The sequence below is a fragment of the Belonocnema kinseyi genome, chromosome 3, assembly GCF_010883055.1.
Source record: "Belonocnema kinseyi isolate 2016_QV_RU_SX_M_011 chromosome 3, B_treatae_v1, whole genome shotgun sequence".
Lineage (NCBI taxonomy): Eukaryota > Metazoa > Arthropoda > Insecta > Hymenoptera > Cynipidae > Belonocnema > Belonocnema kinseyi.
In genome coordinates this window covers 125963970-125976745 of record NC_046659.1, presented here as the reverse complement: position 1 = coordinate 125976745, position 12776 = coordinate 125963970, and the positions used below count along the sequence as shown (strand labels likewise).

Here is a 12776-nt window from a genome sequence, read left to right as displayed (position 1 = left end):
TATGGTTACAAATTTATTTTTAATTGAAAATCCAACTATTTGATTGAAACTGAACTTTTTAATTAAAAATTTATTGAAAATTCAACTATTTGATTTAACATTAATTTTATAACTGTTTCAATTCAGAATTGATATTTTTAATTGTAAATTTACTCAACTGCTTGATTAGAATTTGAATTAATTTCATTAATTTTTTTTATCGTTGGAGACGCCTTTATTTTTGTTGAAAATTCATCCATGGTTGAAAATGAACTTTTTGTAAAAATTCGTTTTTTTAGTTAAAAACTGTAATATTTTGTTGAAAATTCGTATTTTTAGTGAAAAAATAATATTGTTCATTTGAAAATTCAACTAATTTTTTTAAGATAAATTTATTTTTTGGAAAATTCTTTTTCGATGGTAAATTAACCATCTGCAGAAAATTTGTTGTTTTAATTCAAAATTTGAATGATCCATTTTGTATTGTAAATTTATGTTTTTTATCCAATTTAATTTTTTATTGGAAAGTCTTACCACTCCAGTTTGGGAAGAAAACAAATTTTAATTAAAAATTAACTTTTTGGTTGAAAATGAACTTTTTTTCAAAGTTAATCTTCTTGCTTGAAAATTCTTTCTTTCTTAATTGCTTCAATTTAAAATTTAATTGTTTCATTTTTTATTATAAATTTATATTTTTAGTTGAAAATTTACTTAACTGATTGGTTGAAAATCAAACTTTCTTAAAAATTCCTTTTTATTGTTGGAGATGTCTTTTTTTTTAAACTCACATCCAGTTGAAAATTTTATTATTTGCTTTAATAAACTTTTTTTTGGTTGAAAATATATGTATTTTGAGGTAAATTCTCCTTTCCTGTTAAAAAAATTAATCTTGCTTGAAAATTTTTAAATATTTTAATGGAAATTCACTATTTTATGAAAATTTCACTGTTCCACTTTTAGATAATTCCTTTTTATTTTATGAAAATTCAACTATTTGGCTGAAAAGTAAGTTGAAAATTGTAATATTTTGTTTTTTTAATTTGAAAATTCAACTATTCTGTTGAAAATAAATGTATTATGTGGAAAATTATTTGTTCAAAAATCCCCTTTTTTTGGTCAAATTATTTTTTTTATTGAAAAACCTTACCATTCCATTTTTGGATAAAAAATTTGTTTAAATTAAAATTTAACTATTCGGTTGAAAATAAACTGTATTGTTCAAAATTCGTCTTATCTGTTAAAAAATCAATCTCGCTGGGAAATTCATTTGAGAATTCCTCTTTTTCTTAAATTGCTTCAAAAAGAATCTTTTTTTATTTGAAAATAAAGCTAATTTTTTCGAAATAAATGTATTTTGTGAAAAATTCTTCTATTTCTGTAGAAAATTAGTGATCTCGGTTGAAAATTCAAGAATGTAGTTAAACATTCAAGTGTTTTGTTAAAAAAAATCCTTTTTCTTTGAAAGATTGATTTTTTTACACCTGAAAATTCATTTTTTGAATTGATTGCAAGAATTTTTCTTGTCGAAAATTCAACTTTTTCGTTGAAAATGAACGTTTGTTAAAAGTTCGTCTTTTTTCGTAGCAAATTAATCTTCTTGCTTAAAAATAAGTTCAGAGTATAGTCAGTCCACATCTGTTGGGCCGCATTTTCAAAAAATGTTTTCGGCTCTCCTGTTTCTCATTATACTTTAATTACCTTCGAAAAATTCTAAAACTATAACTAAAAGAAAAGAAAAAAAACCAAGGTTGATAAATAAAAAGACAGAAAAAATTATGTTCATCTTTTTTAATAAACTTTATACTAAACAATAGCATCGAATTTCCTTATTTATGTTAGTGTTTTTAGACTCTCTTACAAATTATTATAGTTTATACATAATATTGTCGTTACACATTTTCCGATGCGCAACTCCAAATTCACTGGGTGCTTGCTCTGTTGCCCCACATTTATCATTGTAATTCATTCGCACTCAATCTCTCTCTCAATCATTTTATTTTCTCACACTCCATCTCTTGCACACACTCCACATTATTATAATAATATATCTCTCTGTTTCCAAAATTCTGCTCTATGTAACGCTATCGGTTAATTCTAATTACACATTAAAAATTACACACTAAGTTATGTTTACTGAGATCATACTAATACATCACAGGGTTACATAAGACGTAGTTTTTTTTTGCTTTATGCTATTTTTTTTCATTTCCTATTGACGACCTTTTTCGCGATGACGTCGTTCCGCGCAACTTCCGGAAGTTGTTTTTTCTAATCACTTCCGAAATCGAGCGCAAAGCGACGTTCAGCGGGAAATATTGATCGTCTTTTGTCACAGTCGGCGTGATACGGATTGCGACGAAATGCAGGAAAATCGTTTAATTCAAATAGGTGTTACAATTTTCTAAGTTTCGTCTGCCTTCCCTTCTCTCGTCGATTTTCCTACGATATTTATTCAAGACAGGAAAAAATAGCCGCTGGTTTTTTTTTTAAAAAAAGGAAAAAACTGCAAAATGTTTCTCATTTTTTTTTTTTTTTTTTTTTTTTTTGATTACCCAACACTTTACCCCAACTCACCGGCTATTTTTTCCCGTTCTGCACTCTATACGATCCGCCGTGGGAGACGATCCTGAAAAAATAGCTTGTAACCACCAGTCGTATTTTTGGACTATAATCTCAAAACAACAAAAATAATACAAAAAAAAAACAATAAAAAAGAAAGTAGCGAAACACATGGAAATAACGGCAGAATTCTAGGAATAAACATTAAAGACTGCATAAGTGGGACACACGAAAAGTATTCAACTATTGTAAAAAAAATCATAAGACAATTGTTGCATAGTGCACTCTGGAAATTTATTTTTCATCAGATTTGTTTAAGAAATTTGTACAGAATTGATTGACCTTATTTTCTCTGTTCGCGCAACGCAAAACGATTTTAAAAACCAAAAAAAAAAGAGGAAGTACGTTCCAACATTCGTTCGATTCGTTTAACATCTGGCCTGTCACTCAAACAAGTCCCTTTTTTTTCTGTTTCCCAACAACAACCAAAAAAACGCTCAAATTATTTTCAAAGGAAAGTGCAAAAACAACATTTTCACATGAGACTGCGGCCCAGAGAGAGAAAAAAAAGACTTCTTCGAATTCACCAGGAACTTCTCACGATTGATTTTCACAAGAACAAAAAAAAAAAGAACAATAACAAAATAATCTAGGCGGAAACGGGTCGAAAGAAGTGAATTTTTTAAAAAGACAATAAAACTTGATTTTCAATGATTTTTTTTCTTCAAATTTTTTAAAATAAAAATTTATAAAAATAGACTTTTTTTTGGCAAATTTTCAATCATATTTTTCTTGAATTTAATTCAAAATCAGCTTTGAGGGGAGAAAAATTAGTCAATTCGATGAGAGATCTAGGAAAAATGAGACGCCCGCGACACTTATTATTTCTCACCAAATCTCCCGCGACTTCCGACAACTCTTTCTCACCAAATTTAGTTGTAAAAATTTCCAAACTCATTGCGCCAATCGCAAGGTTAAAAACGTCGCGACTGGCGCGATAATTTGATTTTAAATTCGATCAGATTCAAATATCTCGACGAGGCTCTCAAGGAAAAAAAAAAGTCTATCATCAAGGCATCGTCGAGACTAGGAAAATTTTTCAAACCCCACTTTCCTTCTTTCCCCCAATTCCCGTTCCCGCGTAAACGTCTCCTTTCACCTAATTAATAAATCAGGCTTCGGGGCAAATAAAAACACCGTGATCGCTACTCTCGACCAAAATCCATGGGCCAGCAGGAGGAGCAGACGCGATAAAAAATACAATAATATACTCTTCTTCTTCTTTGCCTTATATTCAATTACTTAATCTAATCTGCGTTCGCACGTCCTTCTCGACGATGATATACTCTTCTCGAATATACACTCTCATATATTCGCGCGCGTGTCTACAATTACCAATTGGATGATATTTCATTTCTGCCTTTTTTTAGTAAAAAAAAAAGTACTCCTGATTGAGGGACCAAAAAAGAAAGGAAACACTATATATTACAATCAATTTTGACACAACTTACACCCAAACACAACAGTATTTTCTACCTAGAGGACGAGAAAATAATCTCGATTGAATCGAGGAGGGGATTTTAAATCTAAAGCTTTTTCTCTCACTTACACCGAAATCACACACAAATGCGTTCGCTGATTTGCTCTCTCGATCTTCCTCTCGTAATCGACTACTGCTCACCCGAAAAAAAAAAAAACAAAAAAAAACTTGTCTCTCAAAAAAAAAAAAAACGAGAAAAGATTTCGAAAAATCTTGATTCAAGACAAGAATTTTTCATCGGGAGAGAGTGGACGCGCTCGCTTGTGTCAGGAGGATATCTAAGTGAATGATGGCACAGCCAAAGGACCTCGCGCTGCTACTGCTGTTTGCCGCCGCTTAGCTTCTTATTTGACCTGCGTTGCGGGCAACCTTCTCGGGTGGCTCAGGCATCTTGGTAGTGATTATCGCGCGTTTGCGACTCTTCATAAATGCTGCAACAAACAAATAAGAAATGCATCATTCATTAAGGGTTTCGAGAAAAAAAAGCACGAAATTTTATTTAACCCTCTGTCTAGTGCTCTAAAGAGAATTATTTAACGAGCAATTATAGCAATTTTTAATTAGGATTTAAACAAAAAAAATCTTATTTTCTAGCTTTATTAATAATAATTGAATTATTACAATTTCGCGGGAAAATGGATTCTCTTCAAATTGGAAAGGGCACCTGATTTAAATTATAAAAGAAGTATAAAACCAACCATAACACCTAGAAAATTAATAATATAATGCAAAAAATATCTTAACACTTTTTCGTTGAATTTTCAAATCAAAAGATATATTTTTAACATGAAAAATCAATTTTTAACTCAAATTATGTAAAATCCTGTTAAATAAAACAAGAATCCAACGAACAAATTTCGACCACAACGAACAAACAAAAACAAAAAATCCTATTGTAATCTGAAAAAAAAAAAACAAAAAACAAATAAAATTTTCGGAAATTTTCCTCTTTTTTATTATTGCCCGAAAATTCTATTTGTTTTTTTTTTCAGATGTAAATAGGATTTTTCGTTGTCCAAATTTGGTCGTTGGATTCTTGTTTTATGTAACAGGATTTTGCATAATTTTATTATTGGACGTTAGAAAAATTAATTCTCAACAAAATAATTCAATTTTAAACCCAAAAGACGAATTTTCTCCCAAAATGATACAGCTTCAATAAAATTTATGTATTTTCATGTAAAAAAGATAATTTACAATCAAAAACTAGAATGGTTCTATTGACAATTAGAAAAGTAAATTTTTAACAACCAATATAATTCTATCAAGACGAATTTTCTCCCAAAATGATACAGCTTCAATAAAATTTATGTATTTTCATGTAAAAAAGATAATTTACAATCAAAAACTAGAATGGTTATATTGACAATTAGAAAAGTAAATTTTTAACAACCAATATATTTCTATCAAAAAAAGGTAAAATTTTCACGAAATAAATTTTCTACAAAAAATAAAATTCTTCAATTTTTGGTAAGTAAAATAAATTTTCAACCACAGAAATTATTTTTTAACCAAGAAGATTAAATTTCGATGAAAAAAATAAATTTTTCGGCGATCAATTTTCAAATAATAAGATGAATTTTTACCAAACCACATGAATTTTCAACCAAATATTTGTATTTTTAAAAGAATTTTCAACCAAAAAGAAATATTAGTTACTAAAAAACTCAAATATTCCCCCACAAATTCGAACTTTCAATGAAATACAGAATTTTTATCAAAATATTTGAATTTTTAACTAAAAAACATTATTTTCAACAAAATATTTTAATTTTGAATTAAAAAAAAGGTTTGTCGACTAAAATGATAAATAATCAACTAAATAAATTAATTTTTAACAAAGTAGTTCCACTTCCAAGTAAACAGTTTAATTTAACTAAATAGTTGTGATTTTAAACCACAATACTAAAATGAACTTAAACTTTAGTTTTTCGAAACAGGTTGTCCCTGAATCTGGCATTAACCAATCTTGAACAACTCTGTAATTAAAAAAAGTATATGCCCTGTTCGAGCGTATTGTATACTGCGCATAATTTCGAGAGCATTTGCTCCACATCAAATCTTGAGCATTTAAGAATCCTACCTCTGCCTGAAGAACATCACAAAAGTACAATGACGTTACCGAATAGTGGCACCACCACAAAACCCTTAAACGTATACATATTATTTCTGACTAAAAAAAAGCCCTAACAAAACGCTCTTCTTTCTGGAACTATCAAGAACAAGGTTTTTAGCACGCGAACAAAGCCGCTCTATCTTCAATTATGGTTATGATTATGTTAATCGCTCGGCCGTGCAGTATACTTGACCTCGTACACGAATGCCAATAAAATCTCACGAGATAACCGCGCTTTTTCAGTGCAATATACCGATAAAAGGCATTATTTTCCAGCCAAACAACGCAACCAATTCAGAACTTCAAATTATTTACTTGAAAAGAAAATTATAAAAAATATTCTCCCAGACAAGTGTTTTCAAGAAAACACCTCTCGCATTTTTGAAACATAAATGATATGCGCTATTTATGCGAATTCTCATCGGGTCCATTAAACAGCTTACCATAAAGTGCACCTCGAGCACCGTGTCTCAAACGACTTGCAAAATAATAATGGAATTTGATTGAAGAGCAAATTCACAAATTTCAAATCTCTTGTCATTCTTGAATTCACATATGGCACGAGCCATCAAAATACAAGCACTCAATCAGGGAATCGAAATCTACCTCCGTTCGTGACTATCAAGATCATCATTATTTTTATTGTGGATGTGTCTCTGAACTCATGACGTGTACTCTCTCCATCATGAACGATCGTTGCATGACCCTTGCATATGCATGTATTCAATTATTCAATGCTTGAGAGCATCTGCGTCATCGCTCAGAAACTTAGCGCGTTAAATAAAATATAATATGTACCCCCATCTCCGCGATAACATTTCAAGTAAATTTCGGCAACATCTGTTGTATGTATTTTACTAACCCTTGTCGATTTTCTGCGCACGCGACAACTCGAAAATACGAGGGGGAGGGAGAGAGAGAGAGAGAGAGGAAAGGGAGGAAGAATCCATACGATGACCCTTGACGCTCTTCTGATGCGAATCCCCCTATTCTAACCCACATGTAAATTCACACCGCCTCCCGAGAGCCCCCAAAGACAGGGGGGGGCCTTCTCTGGCAGACTTGACAATCGCTTTGGGCATTTAGGCCCTTTAACCGAAACGCAAAGAGTCATTTGTCACTCGGCTTCCGGATTACGTGTTTATTAAGGTCATCGGCAAATCAAGAGATCAATATAAATTCAAGATTTCTGCTCTGAAATGGTCAAATTCGGACTTTAGGTAAATATAACAGATTAGCTGGTCCAGTAAAATATTTATGGGGTGTCAATTTCAAATATTTGTGGCTTCAAATACCTTCTGCAAACACGAGCAGAAGTCAACGGTTTTTTCTCGATATACTTCGCTAAAAGAAGAGGATTGTGTTTGGCAATATGTAAAAAAGATGCTAAGGAAGCAACATCTCTGAAAATGGCTCTTGTTGGAGGCGTTTTTTATATTTCGAACCTTGGCATTTCAAACGGAAGACCAATGGACGTTCTCCTTCCTCGTCTGATTATACATTCGAAACGTCGAGATAAGAACTGTTGAACGCATAAATTCTTCTATCACTGGACACATCTTTACAAGGTTGCAACTAATGCTACCGGCCATTTCGACAAGCCACAACACACAGACAGACAGACGGTGGCTTTAACTCCCTTCTGATTTTAAATGCCATTCTGTCGAAATCCCACCCCAGTGTGTAGCGTTGTAGGAACAGCTGATACCCCCATGCTCGGTACATAGGATAATTCTCGAGGGGACAGAGGGGAGGCTCGTCACGGGGGTGCAAAAGTGCGAGGGCAGCAACCCCCCCCCCAATATATATATATAGATGGGGGGGGTAACAGCTGACTGCCTTCTCATTAATAAAGTACGTTACGAAAACGCCACGAGTCCACGACCCCTATACACTACCACCAGAATTTCCTACGTGTAATTTACACTCAAGAGTCCCAGCGATTTTGCCAATAACGAATCATTTTCCCCATTCTTCTCACCCTCTTCAACTCGCCTCAATTTGCCGGCAGAGTTTTTCCCCTTTTCTCTTTACGCTGCCAATACTTTCTGCTCGATCGAACGCAAAGGTAAGAGTGTCGTAATCGAGGTCATAATTTTGAAACGCTTCTGACGGCTAATTAGACAATTGTGCCAAACCCAAAAGTGAGTCTATCTCTCAATGGAGTTGTCGGATATAAATTTTGCTTTTGGGGTGATAAACTACACCAGGGAGAGCTTTTGAAACTGCAATTTCTATTTACGACCGTTCGCTAAATTATGTTTGTTTCGCAAAAAATTGTTTTCTCACCCCACGGTATCGTCAGTTTTTTGTTGTTTATGAAGGAGTAATAGGTTTTTGTTCTCCGTTGCGAACAAAAGTGCAAGCAGCTTGCTGAGAATGCATTTTAGTTTCTTTTTGCTTCTGCTTTTTTTTTGGTGAAAAGTCTGCTTCATACGTTGAAATGTAAACACTGGCATTGCGTGTTTGAACGTCGCCTGAATGTATGTATAAGTAAATACAGCGAGGATTTATACGCACGCTCTAAGCGGGATGCTCAACGTGTCATGGCCAGAAATAGTTGCGTCGCGTGGGTGGTGTGCACGCGGAATAATAATAAACGAGGGGGAATGAAAGGCTGGGGGTAGCAAGATGGCCGTTCAAAAGGTGTAGAACCAATCAGAATCTAATGACGAATCGGTCTTCTTCTTCGACTCGAAACAACTGGAGGCTCGACTCCCAATAAAACTCGTAAAATAAATCCAACATCTTTGTAGAACGAGTTCATCAATAAAAGAAAAAAAATCTACAGGCCCTGAACTTATAGGTTCAGAGATAATTTAAGTGATTTTGCATTAAGGCCAACACAAATTTGTTAGCGAATTTCATTTCCTCTAATACTTTTAGGATTATTGAGAGAATTCGTTGCATGTAGACGGTAAATTCTCAAGTGTTTTTTTTTTGTTTTTAACAAAAAATAATCAGGCTTAAACGTATAGAATGTTTGGCCTTCATGTGGGAGGACGTTCAGCAGAAAATAAGTGAGGTAGGACCTGGATTTTGAGATAGATATTTATCAATATCGCGATTTTTTATACGTGTCAAGATGCTTTTTTATGTTCTACTGGTTATCTTTCAAGCGGTGCAGAGGTGTCTATCAAACGTGGGTTGCAGATGAAGTTAAAAAATATATAAAGAAACTGATAGCAAAAATAAGGAAAATAATATTTATTGAAAGAAAGAAAAAAGACTCCTTCGAGGTTAATATTGCAGACCATTTTACTCGACAAATCGTGTCTTGTACATGCAATATATCGAGCGCTGCAAACTCTGACTATCCTCATATATCGTGAACCTTGACTTTATTTCGAAAGATAGAACAAACGAGTTCCATTGGATCGAAACGTGTCTCAATGACTCGGCTTAATTTCTACTTCGAATATTTATGAAAAAAAAAGTGATCAAATTTGATGCTATTTATCCTACGAAAAGGGAAAATTAATTATTATTTGTAAAAGTAGGTATTTCTCTCTGAAATTAGTTAGGTCTTCATTAATAATGATTTATCCCGCTTTAATTTTACGCCATTTTTTACGACCGATAAGAAAATTATGCTGCAATAGTTTCTTTTTGGAATCGTAAGGTCTGTTCTTAACAATAACAACCTAAGAAGCAAGTCCGATAAAGAGAACGTAAAAATAGTCATAAACGGTTCAAGAATGCATTGACTAACGCGCAAGCTTAGAAAGAAAAAGAAACAAAGGAATTTAATTAAAAGTAGAAAGTACGGTGATTCATTTTAGAAGACCAAAAAATCTCACTAAATTGTCGGTACGTTATGGTTTAATTCACTGCAATTTAAAACCTTATGGCATATTATATAAGAACGAAACTTTAATATGGGACCACTAAATCATATCAGCCTGTAAATAAATGTTATTGACTTAAAAAGTATAACTAATGTGCGTATTCAGTTTCGAAATTTTTTTTTCGCACCACGCTTATTAAGTAGCTTTAATATCTTGTATTGGAAAATAAAACAAGAAAACATAAAAAATATGTGAAACACTGCCTCATTTTTAAAGCTGCATGCTTCCGACGCTTAGAACAATATTTGGTTGAATGAACCGATAATCGAGCGAAAGCAAGCAAGCGAGCCTAATTTGCAAAAGTGATTGAGCATAGTTTTTGGTAAATAAATACTGAACTTGTCCAAACATTATCACAACTCTTGCGAAATTTATTATCTGTGGAACAATACAAAAATAAAGCGAAAGGCTTCTTAAAAAAGTTAGTGGAAACTAAAATTTTTTTCAAATTAAATCTGACATGACATATTGATGGAAAGTGTTTCCCAAGCTGTATAAACAAATCCTTTCTTGTTTTATGAATAATATACTTTTAACTTCTTGGTTTCGCTTTCTTATGGAAATGTGCAATGGAAATATGTAGCAAGTTTATTCATTGAAAATTAAAAATACTACAAAACCATGAAAATATTAAAAAAATAGAATATAAAAATTTATTTTAAAGTAATATTTTCAAAAGTGATACCACTATATTTACTGCATTGGGATTATAAATAGAACTTTAAAGAAATATTTCACAAATTTTGCTGACTAGAACAAATCACCGTTTCTTGGAAATAATTCAAAATTGGCAAAAATCGCAGCAAAGAAAATAAATTTCTGCAAATTTCTAAGAAGTTTTTTTAGAAGAAAAATGGTTTGTATTTCTGATCTTCAGGTTTCGATTAAAACTAAAATTCTGATTTTTTATTCAAACCTAAATTACTTAGAAAAAACTTTGTTTACAAAAAATAATATATGTATAATTTTCGAAAATTTGCTTGAAAATAAAAACTCAACCGAGGAAAAATAGATGAAAAAGTAAAAATTTTCTTACCGGTGATGGTACTTTGTTTTCTCGAACTGTTGTTAAGGACACGGGTGACAGGTTCCTGGATGCAGTTCGGATAGCAAATTTCTGTGATTTCGGTCGTGACTTCAGTGATTTCGAGGGTGGTTTCACCGATCTCGGGAACCCTATTGTCCTGGGGCGGAGTTCTTTCGGCCTGCTCGGAGAAGCTCGCGATCGGCGTCGATGTTACAAACTTCTTCGTCTCCTGGTGAACACTCCTCGGCGAACTTGATTTCCTCGGCGTTCCGGGCGCATGATTTCTCAAGTAGGGCATGCCTCGGAGCGCGTAGGGTTCCGGGACCACATCTTGCGAAGAGAGGACTTCCCACTCGTAACGTGCGTTGTCCTTAGGAACTGGAACTTCGAGGCGAAAGTCAAAACCCCATCTTTCTGCATCCAGGATGGATTGGGCCCTGAGCTCCTTTTCGGCGAGGGCGCGAGCCGCCGCGTGGTCCACGGGCCCAAACAGGTCTCTTCGAACTCTGGCCAGAGCTGCCCTGCTTGGTGCTGCACGTGCACCACCAAGGTTGCGGCCCATTTCCGTCATCATCGCCGGATTAAGCACTCTCGCGCTCATATTTCACTCACAAAAATCACCAATTTCTCCAAAAAAAAGTACAACTTTGAGGTTATAACCTGTCCACGTTTGAATTTCGAAGCACGAGTTTTTCTAGCAGGCTCGCGAACTTCTGACACTGCATTTGCCACCGAGAATCCTGAATTTTTGATACTCAAAAATGAGGAGATAACAGTAATAAAAATCCGGATATTTCACAACAAGAATATGGAGGGAATCACTTTTTTGTGGGATAAACGAGGTCTTGATGGAAGATTCGTGGAAAGTCTCGAGAGCTGAGAAGTGCGGCAACACTGTTGAGCAATGGGAGGCGCAATCTCTTGCCTCTCACTTGTTATCTTACTCGTACAATTCTGGAGACGTAAACACCGCCAAATTTAATTCGTCGGAAAAATCCACGCGAATATCAGTCACTTGGGTATCGAGAAAGCGATTAGAAAACTGAATATCGTCACGTGTTGATCCGGCAACGCCGCACGCACTTGCGTGAGAAGGACGGGTTGATTCAAATCGAAAGGCGCAGAAACGCGGTTCGAAAGTCGAACGGATGACGAAGCACAGATTAAAGTGGATTTTTCTCCTTTTTTTTTTTAATTTTTTTTTTGCGGGAAATCACAAGTCAAGTTTTCACAGATTTTTCACGATATTGCACACGGCCCACGAGTAGCAATATGCTGAGCCTAACACGAGGTTGGGAGGTGGCTGCGCGGCAAAATCCAAGGATGTTGAACACGTTGAAAACTGAGAAACTAACTTTCACTGACAAGTGGCGCACCGAGAGGCGCCGACTCCTGAGTTTGTACGTTTAACGGTCGAACACTACTGATTGCCCAGTTTCGTGCTTGAAGCACGAAAAGGAGAAGCACAGATACCCGTACTACACGGTGGAAGCGCTCTCTGGCGACTGAGGCGTGCGCCGTAAAACGCGGGCGTCCAAGCATCAAACCCACCTCGAGCAAACTCGACGATCTTCGGGAGCCGCCGAACCCCCCACTGTAGGCGGAACAAAATAACCGCCACTTTCTGTATACACTCCGCTCGTCATAAGCACGCGGTTGACGTAAAATCAGAACAGGCTCGTCCCCAGCCACCTTGACGCCCCCGTT

At 34.5% G+C, this 12776-nt stretch overlaps 1 protein-coding gene across 1 annotated transcript; it reads right to left on the bottom strand.

The window, feature by feature from the left end:
- Nucleotides 1-1752: 1752 nt before the first annotated feature.
- LOC117170365 lies at nucleotides 1753-12570 on the bottom strand. Its single transcript, XM_033357116.1, has 2 exons — nucleotides 11079-12570; nucleotides 1753-4509 (listed from the first exon to the last, which is right to left on the bottom strand). Exons 1-2 carry the CDS (start codon nucleotides 11668-11670, stop codon nucleotides 4415-4417), a joined length of 687 nt encoding a protein of 228 aa, XP_033213007.1. The 5' UTR covers nucleotides 11671-12570; the 3' UTR covers nucleotides 1753-4414.
- Between the last annotated feature and the right edge of the window lie 206 nt (nucleotides 12571-12776).